General features: G+C 44.9%; 1 protein-coding gene across 14 annotated transcripts in view; it reads right to left on the minus strand.

Moving 5' to 3' along the window:
• Window positions 1-4956: 4956 nt before the first annotated feature.
• TNS3 (tensin 3) overlaps window positions 4957-25044 on the minus strand; it is a 310203-nt gene continuing 290115 nt past the window's right edge. For 11 of the 14 annotated variants that reach the window (XM_030932723.1, XM_030932719.1, XM_030932722.1 and 8 more), the window contains 8 exons: window positions 22485-22580; window positions 21601-21678; window positions 20726-20803; window positions 12272-12440; window positions 8920-8988; window positions 8795-8821; window positions 7886-8000; window positions 4957-7744 (listed from right to left, as the gene is read on the minus strand). In XM_030932723.1, the coding sequence (XP_030788583.1) occupies window positions 7682-7744; window positions 7886-8000; window positions 8795-8821; window positions 8920-8988; window positions 12272-12440; window positions 20726-20803; window positions 21601-21678; window positions 22485-22580 (695 nt within the window). In that variant the 3' untranslated portion in view covers window positions 4957-7681. Of the gene's footprint in view, window positions 8001-8794; window positions 8822-8919; window positions 8989-12271; window positions 12441-20725; window positions 20804-21600; window positions 21679-22484; window positions 22581-25044 lie in introns of all 14 variants that reach the window. The other 3 variants (XM_010374408.2, XM_030932717.1, XM_030932715.1) reach the window with 1 other exon arrangement.

The raw sequence follows: 25044 nt of genomic DNA on the forward strand, positions 1-25044 counted from the left end.
ATCTTGCTTAGATATTTCCTCAGCTAAATATCCAGCTTCATCACTCACAAGTTCTCCCTTCCTCAAAGCATTAGGGCATGGACACAATTCAGCCAAGTTCTTTGCCACTTATTTCCTTCAGTTTCCAATACGTGTTCCTCATTTCCATCTGAAACCTCATCAGAATGGCCCTTACCATCCATATTTCTACTAACATCATGCTCATGACCACTTAGGTATTATCTAACAAGAGTGAGCCTTTCTCTACGGCTCTCCTTTCCTTCTGTGCCCCCAGCTGAATCCTGTTTACCGTTAATAGCAATGTAGGCTTTTTCTAGCATGTACCTCAAAACCCTTCCAGCCTCTACACATTATCCAATTCCAAAGCCACTTCCACATTTTTAGATGCTTATTATGCAATATCCCCACACCTTGGTACAAATTTCTGTCTTAGTGCATTTGAGCTGCTATAACAAAAATATCATAAACTGGGTGGCTTATGAAAACAAATTTCAGTTCTGGAGGTTGGAAAGTCCAAGATTAAGGTGCTAGCATATTTGGTATCTAGTAAGGGTCCATTCCTCACAGATGGCACCTTCTAGCTGTATCTTCACACTGTGGAGGAGGCAAACAAGCTCCCTTGGGCCTCTATAATAAGGGCACTAATCCCATTCATGATGCTCCACCCCCATGACTCAGTCACCTACCAAAGGCCTCACCTCTTAGTACCATCACATTAGGATTAGGTTTCAACATATAGATTTCATGGAAGAACACAAATACTAAAACCATGGCATAGTTCTACCAGTTAGTGAGAGGAGAATGTTAAATTCTCCAACTATAATTATGGATTTGTCCATTTCTGCTTTCGACTCTACCAGCTTTTACTTAATGTATAGTAAGTCCTCACTTAATGCTGTCCATAGATTCTTGGCACTGTGGCTTAACACAAAATGGCATATAAGGCAACATTTTTTTTCTCATCAGCATTAAAATGGAACTATGAAGAAAGAAACATTTCCAGAATCTGCTGTAGGCCATTTCACTGAAAGTCAATTTCCAAGAGCCTATCAATTATTTTAAGTGAGGATTTTCTGTAGTAAGGTTCTGTTGTTTGATGAGTGCACATTTGAGATCCTTATGGGTTTCTGGGAGATTGATCCTTTTATCATCGTATGATGTCACTCATTGACTCTAGTAATTTTATTTGCTCTACAGTTGACTTTGTTAACTGTAGAGCAAATAAAACTGTAGAGGAAATAAACTGACTTTATTATATTAATACAATGACTCCTCCTTTTAAAAAAATTTATGTACTATGTTTTTATATCCTCTTATTTTCAATCTACCTATGTCACTGAATTTGAAGTTTCTTGTTAGCAGCATGTAATTGGGTCATTTTCTCCCCACTTTGCCAATCTCTGTCTTTTAATTGATGTAGTTGCTCCATTTACATTTAAGGTAATTAGTACATTAAGGCTAAAGTCTACCATATTATTGTTTTGTTTTGCTTCATCTTTGTTTTTCTGTTTCTATCTTCTTGTCTTCCTGTGGGTTACTAGGACCCGTCTTTTAAGATTCTATCTTGATTTTTTAATTGCTATTGCATGTATTTTTTGCATAGTTTTTGTAGTGGTTGCTCTGGTTATTACAAAAATATTCATTACTTATCACTGTATATTTGTATCAAACTTTTACTACTTGTGTTGAAGTCTCACCTCCATATAGGTTCTTTCATATCTCTTACTTTTTCCTATTATTGTCTTGAGTATCAGACAGTGGTGTAATCTCTTTTCCAATCATCAGATATGATTGATGACTTATCATGAGAAGGAGAGTCTGTCGTATGACTCATGCTCTGCTCTTTTCATTCTCCTTTCTTCGCTCCCATGTTCCAAGGTGCTTTCTTTTACCATTCCCTCTGCGTTTGAACTTCTTTTGTCAATCTTTACATGTAGGCTTGGTAGCAACTAATCCTTTTAGTTTCCTTCATCTGACAATATATTTCCTCTTCATTTCTAAAGGAGAGTTTCACTGAACACAGAATGCATGGTTGATTTTTATTTTCTTTCTGTCCTTGGAAAATGTTGCATCGCTTCCTTCTGACCTTTATGGTTTCATAGGAAAAATCCACTGTCATTCCAATTGGTGTGCTCTCCCATTCCTGTTCAGAATCCATCATTTCTCTGTGGCTGCCTACAGGTTGTCTTTAGTTTTCAAAGTTTAATTACAATATTTCTTGGCATGGATTTTGGTTGTGGTTGTTGATCCTGTTTGGAGTTCACTTGGCTTCTTGATCTATACATGTCTTTTTGCCATATTTGGAAAATGTTTACCCATTGATCTTCAAATACTCTTTAGCCTCTCTCTTCTCCTTTGGGCACACCAGTGATACAAATGTTGGATCTTTTGTTACTGTCCTATACTGTCTTGTGGGTGTTCTTTTGTTTTGTTTTGTTTTTAGTTTCTGTTTTTCAGATTGACTTACATTGTCGCCACAGTCATTGATTTTATCCTGCCAGTTCCACTCTACTATTGAACCCATCTAGTAAGATTCTTTCCTTTCTGTTATTATATACCTTTTAGCCCTCTAATTTCTATTTGGTTCCTCTTCATCACTTCTATTTCTTTACTGTGGGTTTCTATTTTTTCATTTCTTCAACAGAATTTCTATTTGCCCCTTGAAGCATTTTTATGATGGCAGTTTTAAAATCCTTGCCAGATAACTCCAGCACTTGGTTCATCTTGACGTTGGCATTCCTTGTCTTTCTCATTCATGCTGCACATTTCTTGGTACTTGGTATGAAAGGAATTTTCCATTGTATCCCATTTTACCTATTAGGAAATTCTGGGTCTTATTTAAATATTTAATTTTAGCAGGTAATTGCCCTGATTCTGCTTAGGGAGCAGGTCCTGGCTTGATCTGTGGCCTGTGGTCCCACTGACAGTTTAATCATCAGAGCCTTTCAGTGTTATTTTGGTCTGCTTGGTTTATCGGGTGCCTCTGGGGTCTCTGCTGATGCTACCTAAGGGACAGAAGGGGTGTCTCTCATGGGAGAGGGAAGCTGCCAGCACACAGCTGTAAGGCCTTCTGGTGGGTCCCCTGCCTGTGGGAGATCGAGTGTGTTTCCCAGGTGGGGCTGAGGGGGATCCTGCTCTGGTTTCCCCAGCCCCGCAACCCTGGACTCTCTGAGATGGGACAGAGAGGTTCCCTTGGCCAGATCAATTATTGCAGTGGAGTCCCTATTGCTGCTTCCTCTTCCTGGTCATTTGGATTGGTAATAGACTCTTGCTGACCCTACCGCACTGCTATTTGATCTGTTGCCTCAGGCCAGGCTTCACACTGTGAACTGATTTCTCAGGAATTTAAGGGCCACTTGTGGTTTTTCCACTTACCTTGTCAGTTCAACAGCCCTGCTGTCCAAATGTGTCCAGATCTCACTAATCCCTGCATCACAAAATATCCCTTCCCTGTCCAGGCCCTAAGTCGACCTGGAAAACCCCAATTCATCCTCTGAGACCAGCCCGAATGTCCCTGGCCTGTGAAGTGTGATCCCCAAAGCCATCAGGCAGGCAACCTATCTCCCTGGGGACAAAATGAGACACAGAAGTACAACTGAGCTGCGGACCTACTGTCCCCCAGTGGGCAGATCCAAAGTGTTCATTACACAATATATCAATGACCCCCAAAGTGGGTGGACCAAGGTGCCCACCACATAATAGGACGACCCCAGTAGGTAAGGCCAGGCCCAGGTACGCATTAGGTAACAGATTGCTGGGAGATGAATGGGGGTCCCATAACTTCCTCCTGCAGCAAGTGGCGGGGGCCTGTCCAGCTGAGGTCTCGTGGCCACTGGGTCTCTCCAACAGTCCCCAGGGCTGGCTCTGGTCGGGAACCTAGGGACATGTGCACACCATACAGAGCCAGTAATTGTAACAAGTATGGTGTTCTTGGAAAGTGCACTCCCTAAGCTACAGTGAAATCAATGCCCTATCCACCTTTCCACCTTGTGACATTGGTCGAAGGTCTGGGAAACGACTGGATTCCAAGACTCACTGGGAGCTTCTTTTTGGACAAGATTTAACCACCCACCCTCTCTTCTGCTCCAAAGCAGTAACACTGGGACCATTTCAAGTCCACTCTCCCAACATAGCTGGGTGAAATATCTCCTCTGTGTCACCTCAGAGTGGAAAGCTAGAGTCTCTGGAGGCTGATCATGCAGGCAGAAAACTGTGCACAGGGTGGCAGGGGATGGCAGCTAACTGCAATCTTTATCTGTCCATAACCAAATGAGCCTAAAACATTGCTTCTTTTCTGGTTTGCATCTGAGGGAACGAGGTTAGATGAGGTCCTGTGTCCCGTCACCTGACTCAGGAGGGAGAGGACAGGCCCAAGAGGGCAGAGAGTCAGTAGAAAAGGGCAAACTCCCTTGAGGTGGGGGAGGGAGGAGCCTTGGCTGGGGGAACAGGTGGGTGACACTGGCTGTCTCCAGAATCTGTTGATGTGTAAGTGAATCCACCAGAGTTTCAATATTCAGTTTTAGTGCCCACTTGAATAGACACTGGGAGGTCCCTCAGGAGGTGGCCCACTTCAGGGGTGTGTTCCTGCAGCCAGTGTGTGTGTAGGGGTATTCACAGCAACATCGAAAACATGTCAGGACCCATTATCAACACTGCATTGTGGTTAATCTTCAAAAATCTTTGAATATAACATTTCAAAGGTCTCTGGGCAGAAATCTTACTATATTCTTAAAGGCAAAACATTTGTGACTTTATAACTGAATCCACTGATTGTAAACACACACACATTCATGAACGAGCACACACGCAGATGCACAGACACGTGCGCAGAGATACATCTGTGCAAGCACATGCACACGTTGTGTAGAGACATACATAAAAGTGCACACATGCACACAACACGTGCAAACACACACAAATGTCCTTCAGGGCACACAAATACCATCTCACGGAGGCTTACCAAGTTCATAATTTTATTATACTCTGAATAGAGATGATATTTAAAGAGCAGAGAAAATGACTATACAAAGGATTTATAGAACATTCATTTACATACTGGATATATTCTTTACAGTATCAGGAAAGTAAAAATATGCACTAACAAGTAAGGCAGAGAAGACGACGTTACAAAGTATTTGATGCTGAGGATAAATGCACGGTGACTTTTAACATGGCTATAGCTTAACACTGGAGGAATACAACAATACGTTTTTTTACTGAGTAGTTAGTAGGACCCTGGCTATAATATGCGTTGGGCACATGAGTTCGTGAACTCTCCACATTTGCTCCCCAGGGCAGTATGCGCCTGTCCAGCGGGAGCCCTGGAGGCAAAATGCCTGGAAGTGTTGCTTTTCCTGTGGCCCTAGATCCGGTGTCCACGGTGGGGGCTCTCTCACGGTTTCCGAGCCCACAGTACAATCTGTGATGACACACAGCTTGTTCTGTTTAATGCACATGTAACACAAAAGGAAGAAATAAACTTCCTATACCAGCTCTTCAGAAATCGTGGAAACTTGCTGCCTTTGGTTCCTCAGAAGGAGCTATCTGCTTGGAGCAAATTCCCTGATGCCCTTGACCACGTTTACCTTGTGTAAAAATCACACCTGGCCAATGAGTTCAAAAAGCATGTTTGCATGGCTTCCTGAATGCCGTCAAAGCATGGCTTCACAGGGGCCATCGCGGGCACCCCAATATCTCTGTGATTCCCTGGCAGGCTGTTTCTCAATACTGAGACCCTCGTTTGCTCTGATTTCTAAATGAGCTCTCTCATCCTTCATCAGAAGGATAAGCGACCTGGCCTGCACTCTTTGGGTTAAACATGGGTAGGGACCATCTCAGGATGAGGACCTCTTGGGAAAAGTACACACCTCTGCTCCCCGTGGCCACATTCCTGCAGTGGATGAAAAACCGAGATGCTAGAAGCCTCTGCCAAAGACATAGGGGTCAACAAGAGGATCTGCTGAAAATGACAGCACCTCCTGACAGTCATGCCACCGCACGTTAGAGAAGGAGGTCCACAATGACCAAGGCAAACATTTGGCACAGAAATGAGGCACTTGGTTTGGTGCATCAATAGGAGCTAAAAAGTGGAATGGTCCACCTGCTTTCACACACGCACACACACACACGCACGTACACACGCACACACAACATCCACTGTGATTTGGCTGCTTCCAGCTCTGCCTGTTGCTAAGTTTTCCTCGGCCCCTCACTTTAAAGCAGAGTTCACAAAGCACACTTCCAAACCCCAGCTCCCTGACAGGAGCCTGTGACACCAGTGTGGCCTAAGACTGGGGACTTGACTTTTGAAAGCAGAGGGAATTTCTGGCTGGATCGCAATCAGGACAGTCAGCGTGCCTGCAGAGCACCTGCGCTGCGAGAGGACGGGGCTGAGGCCTTATTCCGATGTGGCCCAGCCCCATCTCTCACTCTGGGGATGTTCCAGGGTCACAAATTCCCCCAAACCTTTGACCACGGACAGGTTCAAGCAAGAAAACCAGGGCTGGAATGTTGAAATAAGCCTGAAATACACTTGATTCAGTGGCTTAGATGATGGCAAACAGTGGCACTCAAAAATAGCTTATCAGTACCGAGGTTTCTTCTCTTTCTCCTCATCCTCCGTTCTGCTCACACATGCCACAACCACACAGGGTCCCCAGCAAGAACCCCAGGGTGGCAAGGAGGAGCACGAAGAAGGCTGATAAATGCAGGGGAACTTCAGGTCGTGCAGTGTCCGGCCTGAAGATCATTGAAAAGCCCGTGCGGGGGATGCTGAGTTTAAAACCAGGTGTTTCCCATCCCTCCTGGACTCTCCATCAGAAAGGAAGTCATCCACAACCGCGGAAAAACATTCCAATGAGTAAAACATCAGGGTAGGCTGCTTGAGGCAAAGCCACCTTTGGGCGGCACTGCACATGGGAGACCCACAGTCCACCGCACACACTTTCAGTGGCCAGGGGTCTGTGGTGCATCCTACGTGGGGACAAGCCTCGCAAAATCACAGCTTGGCAGGCTGCAGCATTCGACACTGGTACAGTATAGCAATGGCAAATTATCATAAATAATTTGGCATAAGTAAAATATAAATTACACAGAAATATCTTTGTTCCTTCTTCTCATTTCTCCTCTCAGGGTCCTCACAGGCTCTCCCCAGCCCAGCTCGCCCAGCTCGCCACAGGTGAGTAGGAGGCACGGAGCACTCACTATGGTGGGGTGGGGTGGGGTCTCTAATGTGGCCATTTCTTCCCACCACCCTCATCCTCACAGCCCATCACAAAGGCCCCTCGTTTTAGGCCCCGCTGTACTCCAGAAGGGCTTGACTTGCACAAACCTTCATCAAACATACGCCCCCTTCTCAGTTTCATTAGCATCTCCATCTTGGGAAGACCAAGGTGAGGGAAACTCCTGGCCTCGGGTGCAGCTGGACAGGAGCGCCCATGCCAACGGGCGAAGCATGGCAGTCACTTGTCACCTCTCCCTCAAGGGCTGGGGATTCCTCATCCCCCAGAATGCTGGTGTGCCAGGGATGTGGGGACCACCTCGTGTTCTGTGCTGTTTCCTTGCATGTCCCTTTCCCATGGGGACCCTAGGGGGTGGGGTGCACCCATGCCCAGCTTCTTCTACCCAAAAAACATACGGCTACAGAGATGTGTCAGGTAAGTCAGTTTCAGGAAAGGTCAGTTCACGGTGATGTTGTTTGTTCTTGTTTTTGTAGAGCTGGAAGATCCTCTTTCCCCTCATGGGCCTGAAATGTCAGGGTTACTGGTTTGGTAAAAAGTGGGGGCCCCACCCTCACCCCACAGCTGTCTCCAGGGCTTTGAGAGGCATCGGTGGGTCCAGGGTGGGAGGTGGGCTCTTAGACCTTCTTTGGGGAGCCAATCATGACCTTTGATACGAAGTTGACAATGGCACTGGCAGGCTGCTCAGGGTCATGCTCTGCAAACAGGTGGCACACATTATCCGTGGCACTGCCCTGCTTCCGGGCCACAAATCCAAAGACTCTGCCAAAGGAAAGTCCAGTTAGAGTGGTCAGTGTCCCACAAGATACCAAGCTTCTACTTCCTCCAGCTGCCAGCGGCACGGTCAGGAGGAATTTTAAGTGGCATCTATCAAAAATCTACCAAATGCTCAGCGCCCTGCTGGCCACCTGTTCATGCACTTTACCTCCAGCCATCAGAGATGCCTGTAATCCCAGCTACTTAGGAGGCTGAGGTGGGAGAATCGCTTGAACCCAGGAAGAGGTTGCAGTGAGCCAAGATCACGCCACTGCACTCCAGCCTGGGCAACAAAAGCGAAACTCTGTCTCAAAAAAAAAAGAAAAAGATAAAAAAGAAAAGAAAAAAGAAGGACCTCTAACAGCTGCCTGGACTGGCTGTGGAGCAACAGTGTGATGAAGGCCCTCCTCCCTTGTATTTGGTAAATTTGGAACACCCGCTTCATCCACACGCCTGCACACAGGGAGCAATTCCTTCTAGTTGTGCAGACCTCAACACTGCTGAGCCCATGCATTCCCAAATGGCCAAAAAGGCTGTGCCATCCGTCTCCCTGTATCTATGCTACAGTGTTATACGACACATGTAAATACTGCACATTCAGCCAACAGCCGGCAGAAAAATTAATAGCATCCAGATCCTTGTCCATAATGACAACACTTTTACTTCCTTCTTTTTTAAAAGAAATTGGCATGGTGTAGTCATTTTCTTATAAGGCACCCCCTATGAAAATCTGGAATTCAACTTTAGAGTATAACTGTAGACAAGGAGAGCATGTAAAGAAATCCCTCCCAGCAACTTACTTTGAGGAAGGGCCATCTTTGATCCACCTTGCAAATTAAAGAGAAAAAGAGAGTCAGGTTAATGTTTTAAAGTAAAAGATAGAAATGAGTATACTCCTCGCTCAATAAAAATGCAAATTTCTTACTTCCTGTCTTGTGGATCCAAGGCACAGAAAATCACACTGTTCACGGGGTAATGCCTCCGGAAGAAGAGCCTGTTGGGACACAGGGGAGAGAGGATGGCTCCTGTTACTAGGGCTTTTGGGTGATGGGGGATGCACTGGGCAGGCTCTCCCATACATGAAGATTCTTCCAGCAGAAAACGTTTTATACTTTTACTCATCACTTGGAGAGAAGAAAGTGTGTGCTCATTCAAAGTCAACAGATGCTATGAAGTTGGGCAGAACAGTTGTTACCAGTAGATGGAAGCACCACACAGGCTGAAACTGTCAGCCGTGTGGAAGGCAGGAATCGGGTCAAGAAGCCCTACCAGGCCGGGTGCAGTGGCTCATGCTTGTAATCCCAACACCTGGGTAGGCCGAAGCGAGTGGATCACCTGAGGTTAGAAGTTCGAGACCAGCCTGGCCAGCATGGTGAAACCCCGTCTCTACTAAAAATACAAAAATTAGCTGGGCATGGTGACATGTGCCTGTAATTTCAGCTACTTGGGAGGCAGAAACGGGAATTGCTTGAACCTGGGAGGCAGAGGTTGCAATGGGCTGAGACCGCTCTACTGCTCTCCAGCTTGGGTGACAGAGTGAGATTCCACCTCAAAAAAAAAAAAAAAAAAAAAAAAAAAAAGCCCCAACGAACTGGAAAAGCTGGTGGGGTATAAGATGGACACAAGGAAGCACCTCTGGTCCTGCCAGACACTGCTGGTTGCAAGATCGTGGGGAAACCACTAATAGCCTCCAGCCTCTAAGCCTTAGTTTCCTCACCTGTGAAGAGTGGATCATGATACCAGCCCACTCCTTCCACAGAACAGACACCCAAATCAGATGCAGTCACAGGTCTGAGAGCACTGAGTGAACAGTAAAGTGCTGTGCATGGAACATTCCTTAGGGAAGGGCTCCACATGGTCACTGATATGACCCCCATAGAGACCCCCTTCCCGGCTCACCTGACAGCCCTTAGTCACTGACATGACCACCTGAGGCAACCTCCTCCAGCTCACCTGCCGAGCCCTTCCTTCCAAGAGTGCTATCCACCCAGTCCACATGGTCCCCAGAGGATGCCCATCTCAACACTGCTGTGTCCAGGCTAGGCCAGTCTAGCTGGCTTTGGGGTCAACCCTCTCCTTCTGGGAATGACTCTGCACTGGCACAGAGTAAAGCTCATCTGGAGATGAAGAGAGAGGCCAGGAGACAGGCAAGCGCAGAGGCAGAGCCTGGACATGCTTCAATTCAAGGTGACCCTGCAGCCACCTACAGCCCCTCTCAAACAGGTGCCTTTTAAGGCTCATTGTTGGTGAGAAGATCCCCCTTTAAGTCCAGAATTAGCCAGTCTGAACTCAAACTTTATCTCTTACAATACGAAAGATCTGAACTGATGTGGACATGACCCATCTCCAGGAAGTATAAAGAATACAGGGAAACTAAAGAGACACAGAAAAAAGACACTTCTGACAAGGGCACATAGAACAGATCCTGTGAAAAAAGAACAGATCTTCCAAGGGCAGTGGGAAGGAGGGAACAGTCAACATTTTGAGGGTCCCTAAGGAGCCCAACCCTGACCCTGTGTCTACCAAGTCGCCAAGCTATGCCTCCAAACCCTGAGTCCACCATGCAGCCTAGCCATGTCCCTCATGCTGACCCTCAGTCCACTAGGCAGTCTAGCCATACTCCTGACTGTAAGCCTGAGTTCACCAAGCAGCCTGGCCATGCCCTGAGCCTGACCCTGAGCCCTCCAGGTAGCTGATCCACATCCCGGACCCTAAGTCCACCATGTAGCTCAGCTATGCCCCTGACACTGACTCTGAGTCCACCGGGCAGCTGAACCACACCCAATGGGAACCCTGAGTGAGTCATGTAGCCGAGCCATGCCCCTGACCCTGAGTCTACCATGTAGCTGAGCTATGCCTGACACTGACCCTGATTCCACCATGCAGCTAAGCCATGCCTAACTGGGACCCTTGGTGAGCCATGCAGCTGAGCCATGCCCCTGACGCTGAGTCCACCATGCAGATGAACCATGCCCCTGACCGAGTCTACCATAAAGCCAAGGCACAACCCTGACTCTGAGCCTGAGTCCACAAAACAGCGAAGCTATGCCCCCTGAACCTGACCGTGAGTCCACCATACAGCCGTGCAGCTGAGCCTTGCCTGTGACCTTGACCCTGAGAACACAGTGGGGCTGAGCCACGCACCTGACCCTGTCCCTGTGTGTGCCACACAGGGCACTTGCTGAGTGCCCTTTTCATTTGAGACACTAAACCTTGAAATAGGTATTTTGGTGCAAGATTGAAATATGACAGCATCAAGAATTGGGACCTTGCCCAGGGTTACCTACTGGTCAGTGTCAGGGGCACTGAACGGGTCTGACCAGTAAAACCCATGCTCTGCTTTGTGCTCATTTTTTCCAGCAGGTGAAGGGTGATGAGCAAAACCTGCCTAAACTCATTTATTCCTGAAGCTACGGAGGGGAAGATCCTGCCTTCAACCTCCCAGGTGTTTTGGGCAGATGATGAAAATGTCCTGCGTCTAAGGACATGGACACCACAGAGAGGCATGGGGGCCTTCCGGGGGAGCATCCTGAGAAAGAAGCCAGGCTAGTCTGAGTGTCCCCTGCCAGCCTCTCGGCTGTGATGGCTCCTGCCATCACGCTGCTGCCACAGTTGATGCCAACGTGCCTCCTCAACCACACAACACAGAACAAGTGCATCTGGACTGCTCTGTTCTTAGGCCACAGGTTCCACTCTGGGATGGCATTCTGGAGGGAGGGAGAGAGGAACAGCCCTGTGGCTGCTCTGTTCCATGCTTGTGCTGGGCATTCAGTAAAGGTCCACATTGAGAACATCGGCTCCAGTGTAACTGGCTCAGTAACAGCTCTGGCCTAAGTCATGTGCAATTGGCCAACGGAAATAGTACATATCAAGGTCATACTCTCACCTGAAAGGAAATGACCCTCTGTTAAAACAATAGGTTCCAAGATCAATGGATTCTGATCATATCAGAGTGTTTTCAAAAAACTGAGTTAAACGATTTTTTACATTTGCAATTATGTGTGTATATGTGTAATTTTAAAACACCAAATGTCTTTTTATTATTTTATTTTACTGATTTCTAAGAAAAATAACCTTCAGAACAAATGCTAATAGTTTCTATGTGGTTCCCAGGATCTATTTAATGAGAGAAAAATGCCTAGACAGGTCCTGGGTGACTCATGACCTCAAGCACGGCTAACGATTTACCTGGATGACTACTCGCACTAGGGAAGAGCAAGAGGAAGGTGACAGCCCCGCCCCTGCTGGACGGCTCCTGCCTCCCTCTAGGTACTCACTTCCTCTGATTGTCTGTCAGGGTGATGCCCTGGGCTGACACCTTGAAGTGCACAACCGTGGACACAGGGGGTGGCTCCTGGACCAGGGTGATGCTCAGGGCCTTCTGGATCGCTTGGTGGCCGGTGAGGGACTCCATCTCCACGGAGTTCAAGTACCACACATTGCAGGCTGGAAGACACCAAGGGAGACACATGTTAGTTGCAACTATTGGGACAGGTGTGTCCTGTTAACACACAGGCAGTTGCTGATGTGCAGACTGTGGATTTATGAACGACTTGTGCATGTGACCTGTGCTGGGTGCATGTAGGGCAGATGGCCTTTGCGCCTAATTCTGATAACATGAAAAGTGAGTGCTCCAAGGATGCACTTGCCCCCATGTCAAGGCAGACAATAAGTGAGTTACTAGAGCAAAGCAGACCCGCCTGGTGTGGCTTTGCCTTCCCACCAGCCAGAGGGAGCTTTCTATTTGCCTTGCAGCAGTATTAAACCCTCGTGTCACAGGTGGAGCCCAAGGCACCTTCTCTGGTCTCAGGGTGGGTATGGACAACAGTCACATTAGCACGAAACCCGACTACTGTTATAGGTAAGGAGCCCAGAGGCCCCTGAGAAACATCTGTGAGAGAAGCATGTGTCCTGGAATCCTGGTTGCCGAGAGAAGGAATAGCTTGCAGTGAGCTCAGAGAACAGGCTGGAAAGAGCCAAAAGTGGTCCAGCCTTGCCTGTGTCCTGGCTCCCCATGCTGCCAAGGGAGGGCTGTGGATCTTGTCCCTGACCATCTCCTCTTGCGAGAAGAAAAACAACTGGGCTCCATAACAACTCTTCTCTCCCTTCTAGCCTGTGACCCTGCAGTTCAAGTGCACGTGTGACTTCAGGGCATGGGTGAAATTGAGGTGTTCCAAGACATCCAGGCTCAGCCTGAAGCTCATTCATTAAAGGAAACCAGGGCCTCTCCTGCCCAAAGGCTGAGTAGGCTTCCTCCTGAGGAACAGAACTACCCTCACTCACTCGCCCCCATCTGCTATATACGAGTCCCTATAAGTGACCATGTGGGTGTCTTAATTCCACGGTTAAAGGCCTCTAAAGTTTCACTTAACAGAAAAAGAGTGCTTCCCCATAGTCTACAGCAACACGTCTCAGCACTCAGATGCACAGTATGTGCTGGGTGGTGCTGTCTCCCTCGGCCATGTCCTCCTGGGGGAGGCAGCCCTGGGGAGCAGCTCCTTCTTCTCTTTGCCTTTAAGTCTGAATTTTCAGAACCAGCAAGGGTCATGCCTATTGGCAGGTGGTTTGACAGGTGTTTGACAGGTGCACAGACAGATGTGCTGGCAGGTATGTTGGAAGATGTTCTGGCAGATATGTTGGCAGGTGCACTGGAAGGTGCGCTGGCAGGTGGTTTGACAGGTGTGCTGCAGGGGGCACTGACACACACGACCACAGATAGGCTAGGATGTCCCTGGGTGTCACAGTGCAGGGCGACTTATGAGTTGCTGGACCATCCTTGCTCTCCACAGCAAAGGCCAGTGTTTATAGCTGGAGACACTCTGAGGAATTGAGCCCACTATTTTTGATGATCACTTAGTGATATGGTTTGGCTGTGTCCCCACCCAAATCTCATCTTGAATTGTAGCTCTCATAATACCCAAATATGGTGGGAGCAACTTGGTGTGAGGTAATTGAATCATGGGGCGGGTTTTTCCCATGCTGTTCTCATGAGAGTGAGTAAGTCTCATGAGATCTGATGGTTTTATAAAGGGCAGCTCCCCTGCACGTACTCTCTTGCCTGCCACCATGTAAGATGTGCCTTTGCTCTTCCTTCACCTTCTACCATGATCATGAGGCCTCCTCAGTCAAGTGAAACTGTGAGTCCATTAAACCTCTTTTTGTTTATAAATTACCCAGTCTCGGATGTGTCTGTATTAGCATCATGAGAACAGACAAGTATACTTGGCGATATTTATCAGGTGGATCTGAAATGCCTAGAAGTAACCCAGAGGTCCCACTCCTGAGGAGATTGAGAAAGGAAATATTCTATAATCACATGAGATAGTTAACCTGCAGGGAAAGACATTTGTGCCACATATTCATTATAGTGGGAAAAACCAGAAACACATCAGAAATGAGAGAGGGGTAAAATTAGCCCCCTTGGTGGAATACCAAGCAACCAGCAAGCAGTAACCAGGAAAATCACATGGCGGCATGGAAAGACGTCATCAGCAATCAGCGGGGAGAGCAGAATAAAAACTACGTCTGCTATGATTAGAACGGGAAAATGAAAAGCATGTGTGCATACAGATAGGAGCTGCGAGAGAGCCTGGAGAATTCAAAAACAGAATTCATGAAAGGGACAGTCTGCCTTTGATTTTATTAGCATTACTGTCATGTTGATCATGCAGTTACGAAAGAGAGAAAAAAGGGGAAATTTTGACCTAACTACTAGGAAAATTCCACAAAATTGGCACAGTCTCAATCAGTTCACACAGAACCACAGCTGCCACAACCCAGACCCATGCTCTCTTGAAGAAGTCACAGATGGCTTTCTGATGAGAAGTAGTCTTGCTGGCGAGAGTTTGGTAGGAATCTGCTGTTTGGGGAATCTCTCTCCCCAAATGCAGGAGCTATGTCATCATTCCTCAAAGCAGAGAAGAAAACGCTGCCACTAGGGAGCCTGCTCTATGGAGCACACAGCAGCCAACTGACACCAAGTGCCCCAGAGCCTCTCTCCAGCAGAGAACAGGCATGCCTGTGCCTGCCTGTGATTGTCCAACTGCAGCTGGCCCAAGACCATCCAATGCCACTTGACAAGTGCTCTTGGCCAGAGGTGAAGATTCAGTGCCCAGTGAGAGTTACCAGGAAGGCATCCACCAGACCCATGAAACAGAGCTCTGTCCATTGCTAGGCTACTCTGAGAAAGGGACTTGATAACACAGAACAAAAGTCTGAGGCCCACATGTGGGAATTTTTCCTAAGGCAACACTCCAGAATTCAGAAAAAGAAATAATGCAGAAAGATGGTCCTCTAAGCATTGTCTGTGGTATTACAAATTAGAAACATGCTAAATGAAAATCCATAAGGAGGTGAATTATGTGATGGACCATTGTGTAGCCATGAAAAAATGAGACCTGCATTATGTTTTAAAAACCAACTTATTATGCTAAGAGAAGAGAAAAGAATTGTACATGCAGCATGATCCCAAGTGCAAGAAAAAAGGCAGTACAGGATTGGATCTGGTTGACATCAGGAGTGGTCTTTGGGCCAGAGAACACTGTACCTGCTGTCTACCCTTCCTTCCAACATTCAGGGGCTGCATAGGGGCAACAGATCTATGAGTAATTCATTTTTCCTTTCCTTTTATTTTACATTTTTAAAACTTAAAGAACATATATGACTTTATTTTAAAAAGTATACCTATCTTATGCTAAAAAATGCAATCATAACATTTCTGGGAAATCTGTTAGAAGTCTACTAAAAAGAAATAAGTCTTTCTTTTCAGGATTGTATTATATTCCTCTGCTTCAACAAGAAACAATTAAGAAGCGAGGCTTAAATCACAAATAGAAATTGTTTTAGAGATTGGAACAAAGGCATAATGGCCTTAGTATCAAAAAAAGGGATTAAACTGGAGAGAATTAAAAGTTTATTCCTATCTTTGCGAGCTGTCTGACTGCTAATATTTCTGAGTTTCGGCTTCCTGAATCTTTATAATGGGGAAATTGGACATGATCATTTCAAAGAACATTGCATATCCAGGAGTCTAGGACTCTAAGTGAATTAGGAAAACAGATGAAGTTCAGTTTAGGAAAGAAAACCCACTAAATTGCTGGAAGGTCATCAGAGATTGCAATAGTTCTACTATCTTGCTGCAGTGCTTATTCTGCACTGATTCTAAACATCTGCAGCCAATCCTCCAGGTAAAGACGACACCAACTGAGGATTGGTGACTGTGACAGCCTCACTCTTCTGGTGACATATCTGCTGTCCTGGTTCCATGACTTGGAACCTGGGTTAATGTAATGGACAGCAGACATTTGCAGCTCTCAATGTGTTTTAGAAGTAAGATTTTTAAAGGAAAGAAGCTCAAGGCAGTCATAATTTAAGCTTCATACAGAAATGCCCAACTCAGATGATCAGATACAGACCCAACGTTCTGAATGAAGTCTTGACTCTAAGAAGACCCACCCTTAAAAAAAAATTGGAGTTATTGATACATTTCAATGTAATTTTAAAAGATGGAAAAGTGAGCAGAATAATTTTCAAGTAATTTACTCAAGTTTTCAGTTTGTACTGCCTGGTATGTCTGTGTAAGAAGCCAGTTTTTGTGTATTGTTACAGTTTCAGGTTATTTATATTCGATGTTTTGTAAAACTCAAATAATGACTATACTTATGGACCAAATAAATGGCATCTGCATTCTTGTTAAAAAAAAAAAAAAAGATGGAAAAGTGTACTTAAAAATAAGTCAGGATAGAAGAGAAAGTTTTAATATCTAAAAACAAGTGCTATCAGGATGCACTGCTATGATCAACTAAATTCATTCAATTCATTTATTAATTCCACACTTACTGGGTGAATGCAGGATAACTAGGAAGTTAAAGGAGAAAAATGAAATTGCGTGTCCCCTGGTGCTACCATATTGGGCTGAATGGGCAGGGCTGTGTCCCTGAGACGATATGGGCATGGCTAGACGTGGGAGCTGAACACCAGGCCTAGATCTGCCATTCAGGAGCCAGAGCTGCCACCTTGGGTCCTCTGTCTATGACACAGGATGACAGGACACTACACCCACATGCCTTGTGGGTGAAGGGGAGGAGCCAATAAGCTGGGCAGGACAAGTGCTCTGTGCCTGTCGCTATCACTGTTCTTCTGCGCTTTCTTGAACACTGACAATGCATAAGTTGTGATTTAAAAACCATTAATTAAAGGTTTTCAAAATTTCAAAGACATTTTTAAAAGGTGCAACTGAAACAAATAAATCCATCAGAGTGGATCTGGCTTCGTACCCCTGTCTCCTCAGTTGAGAGTGAGTGAGCTGCTCATCAGAGAGGTCTACAGTAAATTCCTGCATCCTCCCGGGCACTTCACTGGGACCCACAGACAGGGTCCACTGTTACTTTAACAGAAGAAAGCTAAGAATCATGATGGGCTCCAGGGAAACAGACTTAAACAGATTTAGGGGCTGTGGCCCAGGACCAGCCCAGGCCCAAAGGTGAGATCTAGATCTCACAAGGGAAAGGGCAAGACTGGCTTCCCAGGAAAGACCATTTCTCTTGGGCCAGAAAAATGCTCCCAAGGCATTTTTAATGTCCTATTCATTTAATCTTTTCAACAGCTATGTGTGGAAATATTACTATCCCCACTGACCAGATACAAACCTCAGGTCTGCAAAGCTAAGTGATTTGACAGAGATCAAAATCCTGAGTGGCAGAACATGGCCGGAAACCCATGACCACAGCTACACTTCATTTTGGAGCTTCGAGCTTTAGCACACTTGCAATTTGGGGCAAGCTATTTTCACCTTTATTTTGGCCACAGGTAACTTATTCTATAAGGAGAGTCTAAAATGACTTAAACACTATAATTCCATTCAAAACAAAGTAATTTTACTTTAGCTAGGTAACAGACACAGTGATGTATAAGCTTACAGAGAAAAGCTACATAGAAAAATAATACAAATTATAGAGGAAATAAGAAAATACCTATATATTTCATATACCTTTATTGTGGAGTTACACCTGTAAACTACTCTGCAGTTATGAGGTACAGAATGGAGGTATTTCTAGTCCAATCTTCTGCCAGACTCAGAAATCCCATCCCCAACATTTCTTACAGTAAACACCTACCTTGAGCGAAAAACTTCCAACGGTTTTGAAACTCAAGGTTTGAAAGTCAGCAGGTCCCACTGTCCTCTCTAGCTGTGTCCCTCCCTCATGGCCACAGAACCACAAGAGCCCTATGGTGTGTGGTTTGTTTACAGCCTTCTTAAAATGGGGCCACTAGGACTGCATCTAATGCTGCAAAAGTAACCTGGCCTGGAACAAATAAGCAATTACAGAAAGACTGCTGGATATAAGCTTAATGTACAAATGGTCAATTGTTTTCCTACAGACCAGCAATAAACAAGTAAAATTTGAAATTAAATACACAATACCATTTACAGTAGCACCTCCCAAAAACTACTTACATTTAAATCTAACAAACTACAGACAAGGTCTATATGAGGAACACTATAAAACTCTGAAGAAAGATACAAAAAACTAAATAAATGGAGAGATATTACATATTCATGGATAGGACTCAACTTTTGTCAAGATATCAGTTCTTCCTAACTTCATCTATAGATTCAACACAATCTCAATAAAAATCCCAGCAAGTTATTTTATGTATACTGACAAAGTGACTCTACAGTTAATACAGAAAGGCAAAAGACCAAAAATAGCAAACACAATATTGAAAGAGAAGAGCAAAGTTGGAGGACTGACATTATTTGACTTCCGGGATTACTATAAAGCTAAAGCAATCAAGAAAATGTGATATTGGTGAAAGAACAAATAGGTCAATTAAAGAACTCCAAAGTAGACCCACGTGAATACAGTTAACTGATCTTAGACAAAATAGCAAAGGCAATACAATTGCGAAAAGACCGATTTTTTAACTGGTGGTACAGAAGCAACTGGACATCTGCAGGCAAAAAAATAAAAAATGAATCAAGACACAGACCTTACCTCCTTCACAAAAATTAACTTAAAATGGATCATAGACTTAAAGGTAAAATTTGAAACTATAAAATCTAGCTGGCCTTGGGTTTGGTGGTGAATTTTAAGATACAATACCAAAGTCACAATCCATAAAATAAGAAATCAATAAACTGTATTTTATTAAAATTAAAAATTTCTGCTCTGTAAAAGAATGAAAAGGCAAGCCATGAAATGGAAGAAAATATTTTCAAAAGGTCTATCAGGTAAAGGACTAGTGTCTAAAACACACAAATAACTCCTAAAATTTAACAATAAGATAACAAAAACCCAATTAAACAAACAAGCCAAAGGCCTCTATGGACACCTCACCAAAGAAGATATACAGATGGTAAATAAGCATCTGAAAAGGCGCTCCACATCGTAAGTTGTCAGAAACAATGAGATACCACTACGTTACTATTAGAAAAGCCGCAATCCAGAACACTGGCAACACCAAATTCTGGTGAGGATGTGGGGCAACAAGAACTCACATTCATTGCTAGTGGGAATGCAAAGCGGAACAGCCGCATTGGAAGACAGTTTGCCTGTACCTTATAAAACTAAACACACTCTTACCATACAATCCAAGAATGCGCTCCTTGGTGTCTACCCACAGGAGCTGAAAACATATCCGCTCAAAAACCTGCACATGGGTGTTTACAGCAGCTTTATTCATTACTGCCAAAACCTGAAAGCACCCACAATGTCCTTTAGTAGGTGAATGGGTTACTAAACTGATACACCCAGACAATAAAATACTCACTGATAAAAAGAAAATATGAGCTATCAAGCCATAAAAACACATGGAGGAAACTTAAATGCATATTACTAAGTGAAAGGAGCCAGCCTCAAAAGGCTATGAACTGTATGGTTTCAACTATATGACAATACTGGAAAAGTTGAAAATATGGAGACAATAAAAAGATGAGTGGTTGCCTGGGGTTGGTGGGGGAGAGAGGACGAACAGAAAGAGCACAGAGGATTTTGAGGGCAATAAAACTATTCACTATGATACTGTAACAGCAATTACCTGTCATTATGCATTTGTCCAGACCCACAGAATGCATGACATCAAGGTGAACCTAAATATCAAGTCCCTGAACTAGGGACTCAGGCTGTGTTAATGCAGGTTCATCAACTGTAACATGTGCACCACTTTGCTGGGGGATGTTGACAGCAGGGAGGCTATGCGTGTATATGGTATATCTCTGTACCTTCTTCTCCATTTTGCTGTGAATCTGTCACTGCTCTAAAAAAGAAACTCTATGAACACATTTTTTTTAAAGTGACCTGCTCTCTCTGGTGAGCTGGTTCTTGGTTGTTGCATGTCTCACTGGGGTTGCTGGCAGTGTGGGTCAAATTGTTGACTCATGTCAAGTGACTTGTTGAGTCATGTCTCTGGAACATTTTAAATTTACAGCTGCCAAGACAGGTCACCCACATCCTGTCTTACTATATTTTCCCCCAAACTAAATCCAGGGCTTGACATTTATTCCACTGAATTTAGTCTTGCTCAAGTTAGACCGGCTCATGAAGCCCTTGTTGATGTCCCAAAAACTGAACCCCACCCAGCTCTGTGCAAGCTTCTATAAAAGGAAACCTCTTTCAAGGCTCACAGAAAAGAAAGGAAACCTGAATACTGAAAGTGCAAAAGGAAGTTGTGTCAGTGAGTCCTTTTTCTCCCCAGTCACCAGATGTAGAAACGGAGCTGCATTTACTGACCTGCCCCCTGCTTCAACAGCTCAGCTGCTGAATTGGCTGCTGTTTGGGGAGAATTTTCTGCTATTTCCTCCAATGGATCTGTAGGAAGGGGCAAGAAAATACAGAAATGAGTCCTGCTCCTGTCCAAGAATCCTCATGGCAAAGTTAGACAAATTGATGACAGAATTCCCAGATGGTGACATGCAATGGTTTTGCAGAGTTAAGAGTCTCTTTGGGACAATAATCCGGCCCACAGAAACCATGATCACATTCTGAACAAAAGTAGAGATGAAAAGGCCTAACAAAACATTTTTCTAATCACTGCATTAGTCATATGAATAATGACACTTTGAAAGGTAAATCACATTTACCTGTCTGTGTATTAAGTGAGACCATTTTTATGTGAAGTTGTGACTGCTTAGGAAAGTGGGACATACGGTCACATCACCCTGACATGCTGTGGGTGCTATTTAATTTTATTAAGGATATTGTTCAACAATCATAAAAGTAAAAAGAACAGTGCATCCATCGTCTAAGTTCAACAACATCAACATTTTGCCCATTTTGTAGAAATGTAAAAATTAAATGTCAATGACCCTGAAGCCTTCTTTGTCTGAGGGTTTTATATTTTTAAGCTACAGAATCTTTGCTCTATAGAAATCTTTCATCAAAATCCATGAAGTAAAGCTATCTGGGAGCTGTCAGTGAAGCAGAATCTCCTCTTCTCTCCTTGATTTGGGTGAACTAATTGGCCTTTTCTTGGGTTCAACCACGAGAATACAAAAAAACTTCCAGTCTTATTATTTTTCTCAGTGGATCTTTATGGATCTCTAAAACCAGTGGCCTTGACTGCAGACAATCTACATAGAGCCAGACTAGCACTGAGGACCCCTTACCTCTCTCTGGGATAAGGAGCTTGCACGGCAAGGCCAAGGGCGTGATGGAATGCTGGCACACCAAGGCTGTCAGGCTCCCTGCAAAGTGGACAGAGAGCAAACAAGAGTCAACAACCACTGTAGGTGTTGTGTGCTCAGCCAATTTATTAGCTGGAATGAAACTGATGCAAAGGCTGAGTCCTTATCTTTTCAGCGGCTGGTATGTTAGATTAGTGTGCAGCTTTGTGCAAAACTTCAAAGAAGTAACAAGTTCCACAAGATAGCTGAGAGGTAAGTAAAGTGAACTGTTGATTATTCTTATCATAGACACATCATTACCAAATTATAAAGACTAAAGCATACAGTTTGCTGGATCTTGAATCAAGCCAACTCCAACTTTAACCTTATATATTGGCCCTGTACAATGCTTCTCAACAAAGCTCTAAAAATGATGATGCCTAAGGCTGCACTATGCTTTGTGTGGCTGGCTCAAGTCATCTTTCCAACAAGCTCATGAGGTAGGGAAGGCTCCCAATTTGCAGGGATGGGAGGGTGCTCTGTTGGGAGCTCTGTGCTGTTCCTTGTGCTGTGGGATAGGGTGACGCTGGAGATCCAACCTTCTCCGGATCTGCTTGCCAACTAGGACAGAATCTTATTGATGTCTGTGATTGCTACTTCTGGTATGTTGCTTTTCATTTGTTTGGTTTTGACAAACCTTTTAAGAACAATTTCAAATCTAGTTTATCTTAAAGATAATAATTCAGATTAGTGGGATTTCAGAACTGGGGGCTGAAATGTGAATAAACCATCACAAGAGTGATGGTACCAAATCTCAGGTAGGTGAGCAGAGGGAATCCAGGCCTCATGAGTTCAGAACATTGACAGCAACCTCTCAAGCAACTCACCGAAATATGGTTCATTCGAGCACCCTTTCAACCGCACTCCCTTCGGGGTACACTCGATCAAAAAGTGCCTGACGAGTTCATTGGCCAAATCTCCAGCTGTGACAAGAAATGTAAAGAAAGAAGCATTTTTTGAAAAGGGGAGCATGGGAGAATTCAATAGACAGAACATATAAGCCAGGAGCTACAGTTGAAAAGGTTCTTCTCTGAATATGAGTCGAGCCACTGCAGAAGAGGCTGCCAAGAACCATCTTCATCCTAGGAATGGTAGCCAGGCTGCAGAACGACTGGATGAGCACAGGCTAGGCCAGATACAGGGTGGGAACGCTTGCAGTGACAGTGTAGGGGCTGGAGAGGTACCTTGGGAAAGGCCCTCAAACATTCAGCAAGAATCCCCAATGAAGGGCATGAGCTTGCAGCTAAGAAAGAGGATCATGAATCTCCAGCTGAATCCCCTCCCAAAGAGGAGAGGCGAGAAAGGCTCAGACACAAAATGATACCTAGAATGAATCGCTAAAAAGAGCTGGAATGAGGTCAGTCTTCCGGGTGGGATTTAACCAGGAACCTGGATCTGCAAAACCTTCCAGAAAGCAAGCACTCAGCTGCACAGGAGCAGCACTCTACCACATTGCTATTAATAGTAAACAGTACATCTGCTTCAGGCCAGCCCATGAGTCCAAAGAGAAAACACATCATAAAAAGCCACTGGATGGCGAAACTGTCTGAGAGTGGAAAAGTACAAACAGCATAACCAAAAGAACAAGAAGTCGCTGCCCTATGCTAATGAGTCCAACAGACCTTCACAGTGTGCTGTATTTCTGTGCTCCAGTGCTTCCTTCATCACCCTCCATTGGGGCATGTCTGCCTAAACTTCTAATATTTCTGATGTTGGAAACCTCCTGGCAGCAGGACCCACTGGAGTTGGGCTTGATCCCCAGTGCCTTGCCCACAGTGGGCTTCCAAAAGATGTTTATAAACATGACAAACATCACTGTGTCAGCATTTCACAAGGGCAGTGAAGTTTGCAGAAAAGGAAATGATCAGATTCCATAAAAGGCTGTGTTGAATTAAACCGGGATAAGAACATACTGCCATTCAGTTGTGGGAGGAAAATGATGCCTGGCTTCCAAACTGAAGGGGACACCAAGCGTGGATCTGGATGCCACTCATGAGACATGGCTAGGGGGAAGTCCTTCTAGCCAAGGCTCTCTGGAGAACGGCATCCAGAACGTCCCTAGCTGTCCCATCTCCAGTTTACTGGAAGTGGTATGGTGAATGGCTGTGGCTCTTTATGAGCTGGTAAACTCTTTGCTCAAATCTGTCCTTGAATTGTGAAATCTGAATGTCAAATCCAGGGGCAGGGTGAAGACACAGCAGCCAGATAAGATTTCACCCAGAGGCCACCAACCATGCTGGGTTTCCTGAAGTTTGCTATTCTAATATCCCCTATTTTGTTCCCTTCATCTTCAGATTGAGTCCAAAATCTGTCAGAGAGGCAGGATGCACACACAGAGGTAAGAATAGTTATACCTTCTCATCTAGACTCCAAAAAGACAATGCATGCAGAAATGTTATTTGTCCTGCTTTAAAACTTCACATGGAAACCAAGGAGCCAAGTAAAACCATCCATCATTCCTGCTCTCCCAATAATCTCTCATCTCTGCAGACTTGCCAGATGCTCTTGGTCCTGCCACCCTTTTTCCTGCCATCATTATAAAGTTTGCTTCCAAATAAGGCTTGAACAGTCCTCAACAATCAGGTCTAATTCAGCTCTCCAGTTACAAAAGCCCTTATTTCCACTCAGAAGTAGCATCCTGTTGGGCTTCTTATGCTGGAATTCTGGATGCTAGAAGATCCTACTTTTCAAGAATTACCTGTTCTTTCTCCCCTACACAATGCCTTCTCTCCACGTTGCTTCAAGACAGTCAGTATCCACAGGCTTCAGGACTGAGCTTTGACTGAGCCCCGGGTCCTTCCCAGACTCACTCCTCACCTCTTCCACTCTCACACCATTACCTGTGCCAAAATGAACCCATCTATGTTCCCTGGAAACGCTACAGCCCTGCCTGAGGTTGGACCTCCTGGCAGCCAAATCATACATTCCACAGGGTGTAACTCCAAGGCGATTTTCTCCAGGAAGCATGAAGCAGAGGTTTCATCCGAGGATTTGGAAAAATCTTCTTGGGTGTTAGGCACAGAGCATGTGTGAACCAGGTGGGTGTCTTACTTTTCTGCAAACACAGGGAGTTTAAAATCCGAGCTGCCTCTGATTTCCCCACTCCTAGTGAGTCAAGTTCCCCTTACAGGGAACCAAAAACCGGCAATGTCCCCTCAGCCCACAATTTCCATTTGGGGAGACAGACAGAGTGAAAGAATAGCTTCCCCTTCCTTAGAGTCTGCGGCATGGTAGCACACAAAGATGAGTGTAACGGGGCAAAACGGGCAGGGGGAAAAAAAGGAAAAAAAAAAAAAGAATAAACTGAAAATCAAGTGTCCACCAACAATAGAACGATCAATTGGTTGCAGGATTTTCCTAAGACAGAAAGCCATGAACTTCCAAAGA

This window comes from Rhinopithecus roxellana, chromosome 6 (assembly GCF_007565055.1).
Source record: "Rhinopithecus roxellana isolate Shanxi Qingling chromosome 6, ASM756505v1, whole genome shotgun sequence".
Taxonomy (NCBI): Eukaryota; Metazoa; Chordata; class Mammalia; order Primates; family Cercopithecidae; genus Rhinopithecus; species Rhinopithecus roxellana.